The 18,402-nt window shown below is 36.4% G+C and overlaps 1 protein-coding gene across 2 annotated transcripts in view; it reads left to right on the plus strand.

Annotated features, from left to right (window-relative positions):
• The window catches only part of LOC105463675 (ring finger protein 13), a 158,130-nt gene that overhangs the window by 31,011 nt on the left and 108,717 nt on the right, over positions 1-18,402 (plus strand). For both annotated transcript variants that reach the window (XM_071091095.1, XM_071091094.1), the window contains exons 2-3: positions 2,095-2,224; positions 8,535-8,615. Coding sequence is in view for 1 of the 2 variants with exons in the window: in XM_071091094.1 (XP_070947195.1) it covers positions 2,111-2,224; positions 8,535-8,615 (195 nt within the window). In the remaining variant the exon portion in view is untranslated. The remainder of the gene's footprint in view (positions 1-2,094; positions 2,225-8,534; positions 8,616-18,402) is intronic.

Here is an 18,402-nt window from a genome sequence, read left to right on the forward strand (position 1 = left end):
TTACAGCAATGCCTGGCACTTAATAAGGGATCAGTATTAGTTGTTTTAGTTATTATTCCTGTCTTTTATTTTCCCTCCAAACTCTGTCTTCCTTTCCCTCCCCCAAAGTTAGCTGGAGATTTAGATGGAAAGTCATAGTTTTTATTCAGATTCAGTTTCCCAAAGAGGTCACTGGTCAATAAGGTACATACTTCTTCTCCTACTAAAATTTAGTAGCAACTATACCTTATTTTGTAAATATTTGTGTGCTTTTATGGTACGATTTCTAACCAGAAATTGTCCACATTCAGTGATTCACTAGGAGGATTTACAAGACTCAGCACATGGTTGTACTTACAGCTGTGATTTATTACAGCAGAAGGATACAAAACAAAATCAGTGAGAAGAAAAGGCACATGGGGTAAAGTCCAGAGTAAATCAGTGTAAGCTTCTAAGGGTCCTTTCCCAGGGGAGTTACACGGGATGCGTCTAACTCCTCCAGCAAGTTGTGACAACACATGTAAAACGTTTACCAAGGAAGCTCATTAGAGACTCAGTGCCCAGGGTTTATATTAGGGATTGTTCATATAGACACTCTCTGCCTACTGTGTACCAAATTTCTAGACCCTAGAAGGAAAACAGGTATTTAGCACAAATCACATTTGTTTGTAAAGTGTAGGCACACTGAGCTGTTCCTACTAGGAAATGGTGGGAACTGTCCTGAAATCTAAATTTCCAGATGCCAGCAAGGGGCCAACCTTGCAAGCAGACCTTTCTAGGGATAGCAATCTCAGGCCTGCTATGTTAACTCTTTTCTGTACCATGGTATGTTATGAAATGTATTTTACTTAAGAAACGAATGTCAACAAATCTAGACGTTTTAAAAAAGCTTTATTGAGATACAATTCTCACATTATAAAATTCAACCAATTAAAGTGTACAGTGCAGTGATTTTTAGTATATTTATAGAGTTGTGCAGCCATCACCAGAGTCTAATTTTAGAACATTTTCATCATCTCCCCCTTAAAACCCTTACTTATTAGCAGTCATTTCTCATTCCTACCTTTCTCCTCCCTCAAGCTTTCCCCCCACACCCTGCCAATCCCTAGGCACTAATTTACTTTTTGTCATGAAGGAAAAATCTATACTTTAGCATGTTTTCATTTTTATTTCATCTCTGATATTAGTGTCTTTGTAAATGGTACCTTAAAAATTATTCACAGGTATTTTACTTCCAGTGTGTCAAAGATTCAGAGTTTGAGTCTGTATGGCAGCTTCTACATCTAGAGCACTTACCTACACTAATCATCATCAAAATGGATATTACATGAGTTTGGGATATTTAATGAAATAATTCGTTATAAAAGCCCTTGTTTTTGTAATGTTCGTTCTCACTTGTTTAAAAGTATATAATACTTTGAGGCATACCAATGAGAATTTTTATATTTATGGGTTGACATTTAGTGTTTCATGGTATCTTTTTGCTAAAAGAAAGAAAGGGACTCATAGTGAACAGGATGAAGTTGGGAGAGGTAGTTACGCTGTTGCCGTTCAGATGTAGAGAAGGGAAAAAAGTGTAGATTGTTAGGAGGTAGGACAAAAAGTATTCCTTTATTATAAGTGGCTGTTAATTTTTTGGCATTCTCTGATGTTGGTACAATATACAGTAGCAATGAAAAGTAAATTTACACGTGAGTTTATATTGAACCAGAAGCTAAAAATTTTTTAAGTTGTAGAAAATTTTCAATTTTAAAGCAAAGCTGCTTGTATGTTTTTAACCATTATTTTGGTTGAAATCTAGTTTCTTTGAAAATTGGGTTAGTAAGACAAGCTGTACTATAAACTGAGCACTATGGGAGGATTTTTTTTTTTGTGATTAAAACACAGAACTTTGTCATCATGAGTTACATAGGTATTGACGAAACATGGATATTCACCTAAATGTCCAAATCTGTATAATTCTTATGCTTTTGAAATAAAAACTTTACTTTTAATGTTAATACATGTTTATAATTAAAAGGGATATTTTTGGACATTGGGAATTAATATATCAAATGATCTATTCCCTGGGACAAAGCACCAGCTCTCATAGTTACTTACATCCTTGTCTTCCAGGTGATTTTACGACGAGATGCTGCTCTCAATAGGGATGCTCATGCTGTCAGCCACACAAGTCTACACCATCTTGACCGTTCAGCTCTTTGCATTCTTAAACCTACTGCCTGTAGAAGCAGACATTTTAGCAGTAAGTACAGTAAAATTTATTCATGTCTAGAAACATCCCTTAAAGAAAAGCTTAAAAAAGCCCTGAATGATATTTATAAGACATTGTTATAAGATATTTTTATTTAAAAACATACCCCAACACATATACACAGTTACTTGACATTGAGGTACCTTATTCATTTATTTATTTATTTTTTGAGACGGAGTTTCATTCTTGTTGCCGAGGCTGGAGTGCAATGGTGCGATCCTGGCTCACTGCAACCTCCACCTCCCAGGTTCAAGCAGTTCTCCTGCCTTAGTCTCCCGAGTAGCTGGGATTATAGGCATGTACCACCACGCCTATTTTTTTTTGTATTTTTAAGAGACAGGGTTTCACCATGTTGACCAGGCTGGTCTTGAACTCCTGACCTAAGGTGATCTGCCTGCCTTGGCCTCCCAAAGTGTTGGGATTACAGGTGTGAGCCACCACGCCCAGTACCTTATTCATTTTTTTTTTTTTTTTTGCTTCATATCTAATGTAAGATCTTGTGAACAATCAGTACCTGATAAATAATGTTGCACATGAGGGTATGTGTGCACATGTGGGTGCTTTGCACACATACCTACCTGCTGTATACTTATATAGAATTTTCCTGTTTTTCTTGGTACCTAGTACATCTCTTCATGACTGTAAGATCTCAGTGGTATCTCTATTGATAATAATATTTAAGAAATTCTATAAGGTGTTGATAGAAAACTTCAGCCCAAGATTAGCATTAATGAGTCAGAAGAGAAGCACAGTGGTCCTATCTTTGATGGTGGATGGAAAAGTTTTTAGAGAAGAAGCAGGCTGCTCAAAACCTTACCATAGCCTCTCTTAGCTACTGTCTTACTTTCCTCCACACTGCGGAGTCATCAGATGGTCTCCAGCTTAAGATAAGGCTTGACTAGTGAGCTTTTGACTTTATGATGGAATGAAAGTGATGTGCACATTCAGTATGCACCTCAACTTATGATAAGATTATGTTCCAACAACCCCATCATAAGTTGAAAATATAAGTAGAATTTGACTTCTGAAACATTTTTGACTTATATATTTTCAGTTTATGATGAGTTTATCCAGATGTAGCCCCATTGTAAGTTGAGGATATATATTTTCTATTTCTCTTTTTCTGTGAAGGTAGAAAAAGAACATACATGCCTATCCTCTAGGTCTGTGCTAAGGATTTGGTTTTACTTTCTAGGTGCAACTGATTTGCTTAATGGTATCAGGTGAGAAATAAAAGGGCAAGAATTGTTGCTGACCAAAGCTTGTTGTGGTCCTCAGCTGTGCTCCTGCACTTTGCAGCAATTCTGGAAGATTCTGAGATCATTGTGGCACTTGAGAGAGCCAGGCTGGTTTCCATACTATAACTTTTGAAGGCAGAGGATGCTAGTAATCCATACAAGATTTCTCATCCCCTTTTGTCCTCCATAGGGAACTGGTTGATTAGGTTTGTTTTTGGGAATAGTCTTGGTCTTTTTGAGGTGGAGTGGAAATAGAACCTTTGAAGACTGAGTCCATTGCTATTCAAATCTCCCTTCTCAATTGATCCCTAAAATCCTTAGAATATTCTTGGCATGACTTTTGAAATGAGTTTAGAGGATTTATGGACTGATCAGGGAATAAAGTTCTCCTTGTCTCCTTTCTCTCCTTTGATTTCTTCTATTTTGTGTCTCTCTTTTTCCCTCTCTGTTGTTTTTAATACCTTTTGCTTTCTTTCTTTCATTTATACCCAAGGTGGATTGCTATTCTGTGGTCGAGCTGCCTGATGGATTAAATGATTTTCAGTGTTGTGCTCTGGGAACTTAAGCAGCTATATGACCTTGATCAAATTACTCAGCTGCTATAAGTGCCACAGTTTCTTTATTTCTTTATGTAAACTAGAGTGTTGTGGTGGTGATTAAATAAGATAAACTGCTTAGAATAGTATCTGACACATAGTAAATGTTTTATATATGGTTTAAATCTTCATTATAATTATCATTCTGATTATATTTCACTCAGCCCCTTGAGAAGATATGAAACTACCTGAGCTGTATTTTTTAATGTAGAGAAACAAAAAAAATGTTAGGTATAGAAGAATAGTCAGTCCTTTTTGCTAGCAGGGTTCCCTGTGCTTTACACAGGTACTTGTGGAATGTATGTTGATGTCCTCTAGTGAAGGACCTGTAAGATGGGAGCTGTTTAAATCTGGTCTCTATGCTGACCATAAGGATAGAAGGCTGACACGAATGCAAAGATGGCTGGAGGGGAGCGGCTTGTGAAGACATGTAACTGGTAAAACAGGGAACTAAAAATTGAGGCAGAGGAACTGGGTATGTGACAGTCATTCAAAGGAAGTGAGTTAAGAGGTAGAAAGAACGCTTCCTTTTAATGCAATAAGAGCATCCCTGAAATCTGAGTTTGCAGTAATACAGACATACATAAATTAGACATCTAGTTCCAATCAACTAGGTTGATTCTAGTTCTATTTGCACAGGGCTTGGGATGCTGCTTTTGAAAAGTTAAGTCCGTTTTAGTTATGCTATTTGTAATGCCAGATGCCTTTGGTTTTGGGGTTTTTTTTTTTTTTTTTTTGCAGTTGAATTCTCCCATGTGACTTTGAATTCACAGACAACAGTGTTTGTCCAACTAGTTGAGTTCTAACAGGCTATGGAGATGCTGCTATAGCATGACTAGATGACTAGTCAGACAGACCTCTAGGCCATGAGTACTTGGAAGGCAGGACTGTGTCTTACTAAACTTTATTCCTGGTGCCTGGTGTCGGTTACACAGTAGGAATTCAATACAGGTTTGAAGTAATTAAAAGCTTTCTCAGAGATATTTTACATCACATTTTCTTTTAATGGCATCTGTTCCTTAGTACTTTTAGATTACTGTTTTTATCTCTTATCATTTTTCTTTTACTCAAAAAGAAACGTAATACTATTAATTATGTAGGTTTATACTAGAAACATGAAATTTTAGAATTGCACTTAAGAGATAACTACATCAGTGTTGTATATTCTGAGACTCATAGTCCACAAGTGACATGCTAGTTTTGAATTGTGCCCAAGATCTTACTGAGAAGTATTATCCATCTTATATGAGAGTCAAACAACCCATGTTGCTTGATGCCCAATCTGCCTTTTGATTCTTTTGTCTGGATTTGTCAGAGAGAATTGGTTGCTGGGTGGTGATTATGAGGGCCAGTGTGCTGTGTAGCAAAGAAACACCCAATGGGTGGTGGTGTGAATGGATTGGATTATATAGCACCGTAGTCCAGAGCTCCAGAAATGGATTTATAATCAGAGTTGAAATCCAGATCTACCACTCTGTATTTGCATGACCTTGGGCAGATTACTAGCATTTCTTAAGTCATGGTTAACTTTTTGTAAAAGTGAGAGTTTGTGAAGGACAGTATAGAGTAGTAGGTTAAGGGCTGGGATCTGGGGCCAGACTGCCTCAGTTAGAATCCTGGTTCTTCTAATTTACCAGAGCTTATTTTCAACATGCTGTTGTCAGTCTGTAAAATGAGGATGATAGTAATAGTGGCCTACTTTGTAGAGTTGTTGTTAGGATTAAATAAATTATTACCTGTAAAGTGCTTAGCATGATGTCGGTACATAATGAATGCTAATAATTGTTAGATATTTATTACTTTCTAAATTAAATTAAACCTTTTGTTAAGGAAGCTGTCAAGAAAAATAATTGGTTAAGGAAAAGACCTTTTCAAAATAAGTGTACTCGAACTGTTACGTGGTAATCACTAAGAATGGGATTCTCGTGAGGAGTAACTATTTTCTACTTCAGATTTTTTTTTTTTTTTGAGATGGAGTCTTGCTGTGTTGCCCAAGCTGGAGTGCAGTGGTGCAATCTCGGCTCCCTGCAACCTCTATCTCCTGGGTTCAAGCGATTCTCCTGCCTCAGCCTTGCAAGTAACTGGAATTACAGGCATTTGCCATCGGGCCTGGCTAATTTTTGTAGTTTTAGTAGAGATGGGGTTTCAACATGTTGGCCTGGCTGGTCTTGAACTCCTGACCTCAGTTGATCTGCCCACCTCAGCCTCCCAAAGTGCTAGGATTACAGGCATGAGCCACCGCACCCAGCCTACTACTTCAGATTTTTAAACAGTGAACGTGCTTTAATTTTATGAGCATTACTCCCCTCCCTCCTTATACCAAAAACGGAAAGTACCTTTGTTAGTCTTGTTCACTGTAGGAACATTTTTTGTTTTAAACAATATGATTTTAAGAGGCCATATGAGACAATCCTTATTTTGCTGTTAAGGAAAGACAAAGCAGTTTCAAAAAGGGTTTCACTCAGTAACAAAACTTAATCCACATCTCAGTGTTACAAGTACTGTAGTTCAAGCTAGGTATTTTATTTCTATAATTTTAGCCGTAATAGTGAAACTCTTAAGTAATAGGAAGAGATAAAAAAATACTTTAGTATATAGTTTGTAGATTCTCGATTTCCTAATTTCAAAAGTACATTAAAAAATACTGCTTACACACATTTGTATTTGTCCTTGGTCTATTTCCATTGATCTAGATAAGTTACTTTATTTTACAATGGCATACTTGGCTAGGAGGAATTAAATGTTTTTTTCAGGTTCAACATTAACCTGATCATAGGTGAATTAAATCAATTAAACATGTTTTAATTAAGAGATTAAATGATAGATTGTGATAATGGGTTTAAAAGCATTTTGTAACTCTAAAGTATTTTGTAAACTATGGAGTACTCTGCAAATATGAATTATTGTTGCAATGGGAAATCACGCTGAAGCAATTACCACGTATGCTTGGTGACCTCCAAGTACACTAATAGAATGATTATCCCAGCAATAACAGAATGAATAGGTTTAGTGACTGCATTTAGATGCTTGAATCACACAGTTTCCTGAGCTAATTACAAGCATACAGTGAGAGGCAAAGGTACAAGATGGACATGCTAAGACACTCAAGATAGGGTTCCAGTGGGATGCAAAAACCACACTACCTGAATCCTGGGTCACCTGTTGTAGTTTGTCCAGTCTTCCTGTATGCTGCATCAACTTTTCCTGCTGACAGTGTGGTACGGTTACCAGGACCTGAGTTGATGGTGAGCCAAGGGGACTTGACAGATGGAAGGTGTCTAGATCCAACATTTGCTTGCTCTGCCGGAGAGATGCAAGGCAACTGGTCACAGCTATAATTGGCTGTTAAACTGTGGAGTTGCTTATCTGCATGCCTCTGGCAGACGACATAAGAGGCTAGGATAGCGTTAACCAATGGGTGTTTGATTCAGGGATAACGTAGCTATCAGTCTGGATGTGTGACCTAATCCATACTTTGTGAATACTTAAAGTTTACTTGATCCTTCCATCTTTTCTTATCTATATATAACACTCCTGCTTTCTTCCTTTTTATCTATCTTTAAACCATCCTTTGTATCTATATGCAAAACAAATGTGTTCTTTTTTTTTGTATTTATGTCCTACAGGTTATGAACACCTACCTTAATTTTTAGTACGTAATTTTCACTTATGTTTCAAAAGTTACTTGTTTACTATCTATGCTGAGTTTCATCCATATCCCTTGTTTCTCTTGCTCTCTGTATAGCAAATTGAACATTATTAAATGATGAAGCAAACTCATCTCAACTATTATCATTACTGTTCTCTTCTAAAAGCACAAAGAACTTTTGTTATTTTTCAGTAAAGGACTAATAAATATTGTAGCATTGGAATCTATATCTGTGTGGAAGGGGGAAAGTTGTTGAAGAGTTTGAATACCTCCAGCTTTTTCCATATATGCATTTCATTGAATTTGGTCTCTTCAGTGTTCAACCCTGGATAAAAATGTTCAGCTTATACAAAATTGACATGCCTTAAAAATATGATATGATGCTGCTTCTTTCCAAAAAGAAAGTCATTTTTCATAGCTAGAGCCAGAAATGCCGTAAATTTCTTCCAGTAAATCAGACCTTTATAATATAGAGAAAATAAAATGGAATACTCCTCCTGGAAGATGATCTATCTGGAAAATTCCTTGCTAGGAAATTGTCTATGGGAACAACTCAGAAAACAGTAGGCTGAATTAGTGTTGCTGCTCAATAATAACATTTGAAATCAGAATCCAGATTAAGCATTTGTATATGTTGTAAATTGTATATATTCCTTCTATTTTAGTGGATGTACATTTACAAATTCAGTTTTATTTTGATAAGCTGTGATAGTAATCAGAATTGTCAAAATAATAATTATATATAATTTAATAAATCTTTGTTTTTAATGTTATGTATAAATTAGTCTTAACTTGAATATTTAAAATTTTATTTTTAGTATAACTTTGAAAATGCATCTCAGACATTTGATGACCTCCCTGCAAGATTTGGTTATAGACTTCCAGCTGAAGGTTTAAAGGTAAGACAGTTGGTAATACATTGTAAAGACACAAGGTATTTAATAAGGTGATTTTTATTGTTTATTATTTAAACAATGAAATAATTTCTTACTATTATTATAAAACCTATACATAGTCATTTGTAAAGGGTCAGATTATTCAAAAGGTATCAGAAAGAAAGTGAAAATCACCTAGGATTGTATTATTCTGAACTAGCTGTGGTTGACATTTTGGTATATTACATTTCAGACCTGTTTTTTTAGGATACGTGCTATGCGTGTGTTTGTAGATGTGTGTGTGTGTGTACATATATATATACACACACACATTTACATATATGTGTAAATGCTTTCATATACAGTGAATCTATATTTAACACTAATAGAAACATGCTATTTGGTTACCTACCTTTTTCTTTTAACTGTATGTTATGATCATGTTTTTCATGCTGATATGTAAGGATTTACATTATTGTAACGGCTGCATAGTTTTGCAATATCACAAAATAGTATGGATTTTGAACATTGCTTTAGTTTTTCATAGTGGATATTTAGGTTGTCTAGTTTTTACTATTACAGTGCTACAATGAATGTTTTTCTTTGTGTATTCATCCATTTATCTCCATAGGATACATTTCCAAATGTAGAATTGCTTTATGACATGAATATTTAAAATTTTGTTCTGTATTTTCAGTTCTTCCTTCAAAAAGTTTAGAACAATTTAGAATTCCATCAGTAACGTCTGAGACTGTCTTTTTCCCCATACCCTCTTAAATACTAGATATTATCGAACTTTTGCTAATTTGATTTTAAAAAATCTAGTGAACGTAAACATATTTTTTGCTGCGTGTGTGTGTGTGTGTGTGTGTGTGTGTGAGAGAGAGAGAGAGAGAGAGAGAGAGAGAGAGAGAGAAAATGGACTATTAATGCTTTTGCCCAATCTGAGAGAGAGAGAGAGAGAGAGAATGGACTATTAATGCTCTTTGCCCAATTTGAAATTAAAGTGTCCTTGTGCTTTGTAAGAGTTCTTTATATATTGGAAGTATCAATTTATTGTTTGCCATATATGCTTCAGATTATCCCTTCCTCAGTTTTTCCTTTATCTTTTAATTTTTTTTAAGGTTTCAAAAGTTTTGTTTAGTTAAAAATTATTGTCTTTTTCCTCTACCTCTGGTGGTTAGAAAGTCCTTTCTCATTTCAAGATATTAGTTTTTTGTTATATAAATACATGAAGTTGTATAGATATGTACCATAGAATGCTTTCAGTTTATTCTGATTTTCTTAAAATTCCTCTTTTTTTTTTTTTTTTAAGGTAGATTTTCACACTGTTGTCTATGCTGGAGTGCAGTAGCACAATCTTGGCTCACTGCAGTGTTCACCTTCTGAGCTCAAATGATCCTCCCACCTCAACCTCCCAAGTGGCTGAGACTAAGTGTGCAGCACCATGCCCGGCAGGTTTTTGTTTTTTTTTTGTAGAGATGGGGTTTTGCCATGTTGCCCAGGCTGGTCTTGAACTCTTGAAGCTGTCTGCCCACTTCAGCCTCCCAAAGTACTGGGATTTCAGGCATGAGCTACCGTGCCTAGCCAGAATTTCTTAGTAAGATACCATAAACCTATTATTTTTTATTTTTTTATTTTTTTTTGAGACGGAGTCTCGCTCTGTCACCCAGGCTGGAGTGCAGTGGCCGGATCTCAGCTCACTGCAAGCTCCACCTCTCGGGTTCACACCATTCTCCTGCCTTAGCCTCCCGAGTAGCTGGGACTACAGGCGCCCGCCACCACGCCCGGCTAATTTTTTTGTATTTTTTAGTAGAGACGGGGAGACCTGTTATTCTTAATTAGGATGGTAGGCACTTCTGGGAGGGATGTTCAGCTTTTAAATTATTTTAAAAAATTCATAGCATTTTATGACTATTTCTCATAAAAATATTTCAACCAAAAAGAAATACACATAAGGAAAAGTAAACACCTTCTTTTATTCTTTCCTTACCTATATGTAGCAGTCACACTTCCCTCTTCAGGGTTAAATATTGTCAGTGATTTTATGGGCCTTCAGATCCTTTTCTGAACATGTAATGCTTTTTCGTTCTTTTTTGTTCATCAGTTTATGGACACATATACTTCATAAATGGTTATCATTTATATACATGAAAAGTTTCTTAATTCTTACAATGAAATCTGCTCTAGCTAGTTTTACCCAGAAAGGGGTTTATAAAGAGATAAAGATATTCAGAGTATCATTTTAGCCTGGACAGGCAGTTTCTAAACTGTTTCAGGAATAAAATGCAGAACGACCTTGTAGGACTGGTTTTGTAGATCAGTGGTGCAGCTAATGAACCCTCAAACCACATTGTTTTTTCTCTCATCAGGAAGCCTTTGTGGTTTTACCTCACAACATTCAGCCTCTTCTACCACCCAAGCTAATCAAAGAGATACCCTTTTTCAGACTGTTTCCTTACGTGTCTGCTTCCAAATCCAACACTTGGATTTTTCTGATTGATAGACTTTTGGCCACATAGTTACTTGCTACATATTTTGGTGAAATACCTAGCTATGAGGAAGGCTGGGAAACACAGTATAGGTTGTTGTTGTTGTTGTTGTTATTTTTGTTGTTTTAGCCTACTTTGGGAAGGTGGAATGCATAGTGGCTTCAGAAAATGTGGAGCACCACGATTGACAGATGTCTACTGCAGTAATTACCCTGCAAGGCTGGGCTGGCTGCAGTGGCTCACACCTGCAGTCCCAGCACTTTGGGAGGCCAAGGTGGGTAGATCACTTGAGGTCAAGAAACCAGCCTGAGCAACATGGTGAAACCCTGTCTCTACCAAAAAGTAGCTGGGCATGGTGGGCGCAAGTCTGTGGTCCCAACTACTTGGAGGCTGAGGTGGGAGAATCACTTGAACCCAGGAAGGTGAGGTTGCAGTGAGCCGAGATCGTGCCATTGCACTCCAGCCTGGGCGACAGAGTAAGACCTTGTCTCAAAAAAATGACAATAAATAAATAATTACTCTGCAGCGTGATTCCCCTACCTCTTCTGTTTTAGAGCTCTTTCCACAGCGGCGTCTATAACTCTAGTATGTTCCTGTTAAGCACTGCATGGTATTCTGTAATGTGAATGATCATAGTTTATTAGTAATTTCCTCTTTCCAAAGTTGTTATTTCTCTAGGATAGAGGTCTGGAAGTAGAATTGATGAAATCAATGGGTACATACATCTGAAAGTTTCATAGATACTGCCAAATTATCTTTGCAAAGGCTGTGCTAATTTATTCCCATTAACATTGTAGGAGAATACGTATCTCCCTATAGTCTTGCCAACACTAGATATTATCAGTCTTTTTAACTCTTGCCAATCTGATGGGCAAAAGTGTTATCTTGTTTTAATTTGCATTTCTCTGATTGTTAATGATGATCTGGCAACCTTTCATTCATTCTACCATAAGAAGTCAGACTGTTCCTTCTCACCGAAGAGCCTTTCTGCTGAATAAGCTTATTTTAAAGAGCTCTATTAATTCTTGATAAGCATAATCTTATTGGTGCTCCTCAATTAATAAGTTACTATAAATTTGGTTTACATTTAAAAGATATGTTGACAAATTTGCTTATTCACTGCCTGGCCAAAAAAAAAAAAAAATGGTGTTAGATCTATTTGTCTGCTTTTTGCACTGTGACATAGGCAAGAAGAGAAGTGAAATATTCCAACAAAATTATTGGATTATTATGGGTAGCTTTTATAGTTGCATGACTGGTTTTGCCATTGCCCAGAATCAGAATTCAAAATGCCAGCCATGCAAAGATTTATATTTGTTTACAAAGACTTGATAATAATGAAGTGAGGTAGCTCACTATAGTGTAATGTCTGTAAAACCAATTAATTAAATACATTAAAAATACAACTAAGTTAATTTAAAAATATATTAAGAGACTTAGCTGAAAAATACTTTTTTTTTTTTTTTTTTGAGACAGAGTCTTACTCTGTTGCCCAGGCTGGAGTGCAGTGGCATGATCATAGCTCACTGAAACCACCAACTGCTGGGCTCAAGCAATCCTCCCACCTCAGGCTCCCGTGTAGCTAGGACTATAGTAGTGTGCCACTGTGCTAATTTTTAAATATTTTTAGAAATGGAATCTTGCTATGTTTCCCAGGCTGGTTGCGAACCCCTGGCTTCAAGCAATCCTCCTGCTTCGGCCTCCTAAAGTGATGGGATTATAGGCATGAGCTACTGCACCTGGCCAAAATATCTTACTTTTTTTTTTTTTGAGACAGAGTCTCACTCTGTCGCCCAGGCTGGAGTGCAGTGGTGCGATCTTGGCTCACTGCAAGCTCCAGCCTCCTGGGTTCACGCCATTCTCCTGCCTCAGCCTCCCGAGTAGCTGGGACTACAGGCGCCTGCCACCACGCCCGGCTAATTTTTTTGTATTTTTAGTAGAGGTGGAGTTTCACCGTGTTAGCCAGGATGGTCTCAATCTCCTGACTTCATGATCCACCTGCCTTGGTCTCCCAAAGTGCTGGGATTACAGGCGTGAGCCACCGTGCCCAGCCCAAAGTATCTTACTTTTAAACTCTGCCTGGAGAGTTTAGGTGAGATAGTTTTTGTAGGTCTAATTTATGTTCTGTATTTTGTAGCTTTTATAACATCCCTGGATTCCATCAGAATCATTTATAAGACATCAGATATTTATAGTATAACATATCAGTTGAAATTCTGTGTTTGCATTCTGTTTATATATGCCCCAATATTAGGTTAATTGTATTTAAAGCCTTTTTCTGTCCTCTCCTGTATTTTAAAAAATACTATTCAGGTATAAGAAAATGACAAAGCCAAGGAATTTTGAGCTATTTGAGCTTTAATGCAAAAATGTGAATCTTTGCATGGATTAAAATATGGCACATCAGTGTTACAGAAGTTTTAAAAGAAAGATTTTATTTTTTTATCTAGGTAAGTGCTGTGTTTGTAGTTTTATATTTTAATTGGCTGTTTAGGAAGTTACCTTTTCCATACAACCTTTTTAGACCTTGTAACCTTGAGTACCATTAGTAATTAGTTTACAGTTCATTTGAACAGTGTATTTATATGTTTGGGCAAAATTCAGAACGACACAACTGTTCTTTTTGGAAAACATGTTTTGTCTTTGAAAAGATAAATAATGTTTCTTAGCAGTATAAATATACTTTCCTATGTCCTCAAAAAATTGGTAAAGATTACCTTTCCCCTCACCCCTTCCCCCACTCTATGCTTAGGAGGCCAATAATTATTATTGTATAATGTAACATGCAACTCTATTTTTACTTTTTTCAAATGGATAACCAAGTATTAAAGAATCATTATTGAGTAGTTATTATGGTTTGGATATGGTTTTTTCATCCCCACCAAATCACATGTTGAAATTTGATCTACAGTGTGGGGGTGTTGGGAGATGGGGCCTAGTGGGAGGTGTTTGGGTCATGGGGGCAGATCCCTCATGAAACGGCTTGATGCTATTCTCTCTCTGGCTAGTTGGAATTAGTTCTAACAAAATGGATTAGTTCCCTCAAGAGTGGGTTGTTATAAAGCCAGGACACCCCTTAGGTTTGGTCCCTCTTCACATATGCCCACTTCTCCTTTGGCCTTCTCCATCAGGTTTTGATGCAGCCCTAACCAGAAGCTGAGCAGGTGCCAGTGCCATGCTGCTTGAACAGCCTGCACAACCGTGGGTTAAATAAAACTCCTTCCTTTATAAATAACCTGCCTCAGGTGTCCTGTTATAGAAACACAAAATAGAACAAGACAATAGTCAAGACTTTACATGTAGATGTGTAATGCTAGCAAGCAAGGTCTCTTGCTATACTTTTTATTATCAGTATAATTGGAATAATTTAGTTACACGTTGAGGGCTAGTCTCAGGAGAATCAAGCTTCTCCAGTTTTCTTGTTTCTATATTTTTAGGAAGTGCCTTGATAGGTGGAGGAGATAATGATTGTTAAAAAATTGAAAACAAGATTTATCTCTGATAAGGAAGCTTTGATCAGTAAGCCAAGTGTCAGATTACCTGAGTATAATTATCAATGGCAAATCTCGTTTTCAGCAACACAACTCTTGGGCTAGATTTACCATGATCCACATATACTGTGTTTTGTAACCTGGTAGTCAGGGTATATTCTTTATGTTGAAGAAGAAGAAGACAGAGGAGATGACGATCATGGGATGCAGATTTGTCCTAGACTATACTGTTCCTACTATCCAGAACAAAGTTGCAAATAAGTGGTTTTTCTTATATCATATATAATTTATTTCCTCTCATCATTATTCATTAAATTAGTGCCCTATATCATCACCAGTTAATTTTCCACAAACTAGGCTTGTTCTTTGAAAGTAATTTACCGGTTAATTTCAAAATTCTTATTACAGGAAATGATTTCGTTTAATATAAAGTCTTGAGATGAGAAGAGAGTTTTTTTTCCCCTGGTGAAGGAAAATGCAAACATTGCAAAGAACTGTGGTTGGTTGGATGGTTTATTTGTGCTACTTCCTTTGCCTGCTTTCTTTGCAGGAAAGAAGCTCAGTGCCACTTAGTATATTTTTCCTCTCAGACCACTTACACGGTTTTATGATGTGAAGAAAGCCCTGGTTAAGGCTCAATGTGCTGAACTTCCTCACCCTTATGTTACAGTATCACCCTCAGTTTGTAAACTAAAACAAAGGTCAGAGTTCCTTTTTCAAAGGATAACTAAGTCCCAGCTACTCGGGAGGCTGAGGCAGGAGAATGGCATGAACCCGGGAGGCGGAGCTTGCAGTGAGCTGAGATCCGGCCACTGCACTCCAGCCTGGGCGGCAGAGCGAGACTCCGTCTCAAAAAAAAAAAAAAAAAAAAAAAAGAAATAGCATTGTCAAAATAAAGAGTAAAACCATCTGGTTATACATGAAATAAGAATTCTAAGGTCTAAGGACATTTTTAAATGCACGTAGTTAGATAATATAAAAAGAATACTTTTGTAGTGAATTTTGAGCTTCTAAAATAAACCCTTTCCTCTTAATTTCAAAAAGTCTTGGTTGCTTATTCATTTATTAAATCAAGCAGGAATATAGCATTTCATTTGATTTAGAAAATATTTTGTCATGGCAAGTTATCACTTAGAGAAGAGGGGAGGTAAAGACACACACACACATAGAGGAAGTCAAAGGAGACTCAGGTTCTTTATTTCATAAATCGCCATACTCCCTTCATTTTCTCATTGCATTACTGGGCATCTTTTTTGTTCACTAAGTAGTTTTTATTAGATTTTCTTACTGGCTTTCTCAGTTCAATATGGCAAAAGACTAATTTTTTATTCTGCTCATGAAAAAATATTTTTCTCATTAAAAGAGTGATATATGCTCACCATTAAAATTAAGATGATATAGATATGAAAAAGAATATGGCTCATGGAGTAGAAGAATTGGTATAATTAAAACGACCATACTGCCCAAAGCAGTCTACAGATTCAGTGAAATTTCTATCAAAATATCAATGTCATTTTTCACAGAAATAGAAAAAAGATCCTAAAATTTATATGGAACCAGAAAAGACCTCAAATAGCCAAAGAAATCCTGAACAAAAAGAACAAAGCTGGAGACATCACACTACCTGACATCGAAATATATTACAAGGCAAACGGGTGTGGTGGCTCACACCTGTAATCCCAGCACTTGGGGAGCCTGAGGTGGGTGGAGCATTTGAGGTCAGGAGTTCAAGACCAACCTGGCCAACATGGTGAAACTCCGTCTCTACTAAAAATATGAAAATTAGCTGGGCATGGTGGTGGGCACCTGTAGTCCCAGCTACTCGGGAGGCTGAGGCAGGAGAATCACTTGAACCCGGGAGATGCAGGTTGCAGTGAACTGAGATCATGCCACTGCACCCCAGCCTGGGCAACAGAGAGAGACTCCATCTAAAAAGTGTGTGTGTGTGTGTGTGTGTATATATGTAGTATTTATACATATATACACACACATATATACATATTACATACACACACATATATGTAACAAGGCTATAAGAACCAAAACAGTATGGTATTGATATAAAAACAGACAGAGACCAACGCTACAGAGTAGAGGATCCAGAAGTAAATTCACATATTTATAGCCAAATGATTTTTGACAAAGGTGCCAAGAACATACGTTGGGGAAAGGACAGTCTCTTCAATAAAGAATGCTGGGAAAATTGGATATCCATATACAGAAGAATGAAACTGAACCCTTGTCTCTGACCATATACAAAAATCAACTCAAGATGGATTAAAGAATTAAAGCCTCAAAGCTATAAAACTACTGGAAGAAAACATATGGGAAACACTTCAGGGCATTGATCTAGGCAAAGATTTTACAGCTAAGATCACAAAAGCACAGACAACAAAAAGAAAAATAGACAAATGAGACTATATTGAACTAAAAAGCTTTTGCACAGCAAAGGAATCAACAGAGTGAAGAGACAACCTGTTGAATGGGAGAAGGTATTTGCAAACTATCCATCTGACAAGGGACTAATATCCAGAATATATAAGGAATTTGAACATCTCAACAGTAAAAACAGACTGATTTTAAAAAGGACCAATGATCTAAACAGATATTTCTCAAAAGAAGACATACAAATGGCCAACGGGCATATGAAAAAAATGTTTAATATCACTAATCATCAGGGAAATGTAAAAACCACAGCGAGATAGCATCTTAATCCAATTAGGATGGCTATTATTAAAATGACAAAAAAAATTACAGATTTTGGCAAGGATTCAGAGAAGAGGGAACTCATACACTGTTGGTGGGAATGTAAATTAGTACAACTACTATGGAAAATGGTATGGTGATTTCAAAAAAAAAAAAAAAAAACTGAAAAGAGGATTGGGGAGAACTAAATATAGCACTACCATAGGATCCAGCAGTCCCACCACTGGCTATTTATCCAAAGGAAAAGAAGTGTATCCAAGGGATACCTGCACTTGCATGTTTACTATATCACTATTCACAATAGCCAAGATGTGGAATCAGCCTACTGTCCATGAATATATTAATGAATTTTAAAAAGTATGTACGTGGAATGTAATACTATTTAACTGTAAAAATGAATGAAATCATGTCATTTGTCGCAACATGAATGGAACTAGAGATTATTATGTTAAGTGGAATTATACAGGCAGAGAAAGAACAAATATCCAATGTTCCCACTCATTTGTAGAAGCTGAAAATTTGATCTTATGGAGATTGAGAGTAGATCGATAGATACCAGAGGGTGAGAAAAGGGTGTGGTTGAGAGGGGGAGATGAAGAGAGGTTGGTCAGTGGATACAAACATACAGTTAGATAGAAGGTGTAAGTTCTAATGTTCCATAACAGAGTAGGGTGACTATAGTTAGCAATAATGCATTAAGTATATTTTAAAGTAGCTAGAAGAGAGAACTTGAAATGTTCTCAACACATATAAATGATAAATACTCAAGGTAATAGATTCCTCAAGTATCCTGACTTGATCATTACACGTTTTATGCATGAAACAAATTATGACATGCACCCCATAAATATATAAAATATTAAATATTAATAAAGTTTAAAAAGAATATGAAAATCATACATAATTCTACAATTAAAGATAGTGGCAGACGTTTGGGTACAACTGTGTGAACTTGTGTAGACACATTCACGCCTTCATTTTATGCACTTATATGTGCTATTTTGCAACTTAAAAAATTGGCAGTATGTTGGATGGCATATCCAATATCATGGATATCTTTCCATATAAAAATCTATACATTCATATCATCATTCAAAATTATGCAATTTATTATAGTACTTG

Source organism: Macaca nemestrina, chromosome 2 (assembly GCF_043159975.1).
Source record: "Macaca nemestrina isolate mMacNem1 chromosome 2, mMacNem.hap1, whole genome shotgun sequence".
NCBI classification, from domain to species: domain Eukaryota; kingdom Metazoa; phylum Chordata; class Mammalia; order Primates; family Cercopithecidae; genus Macaca; species Macaca nemestrina.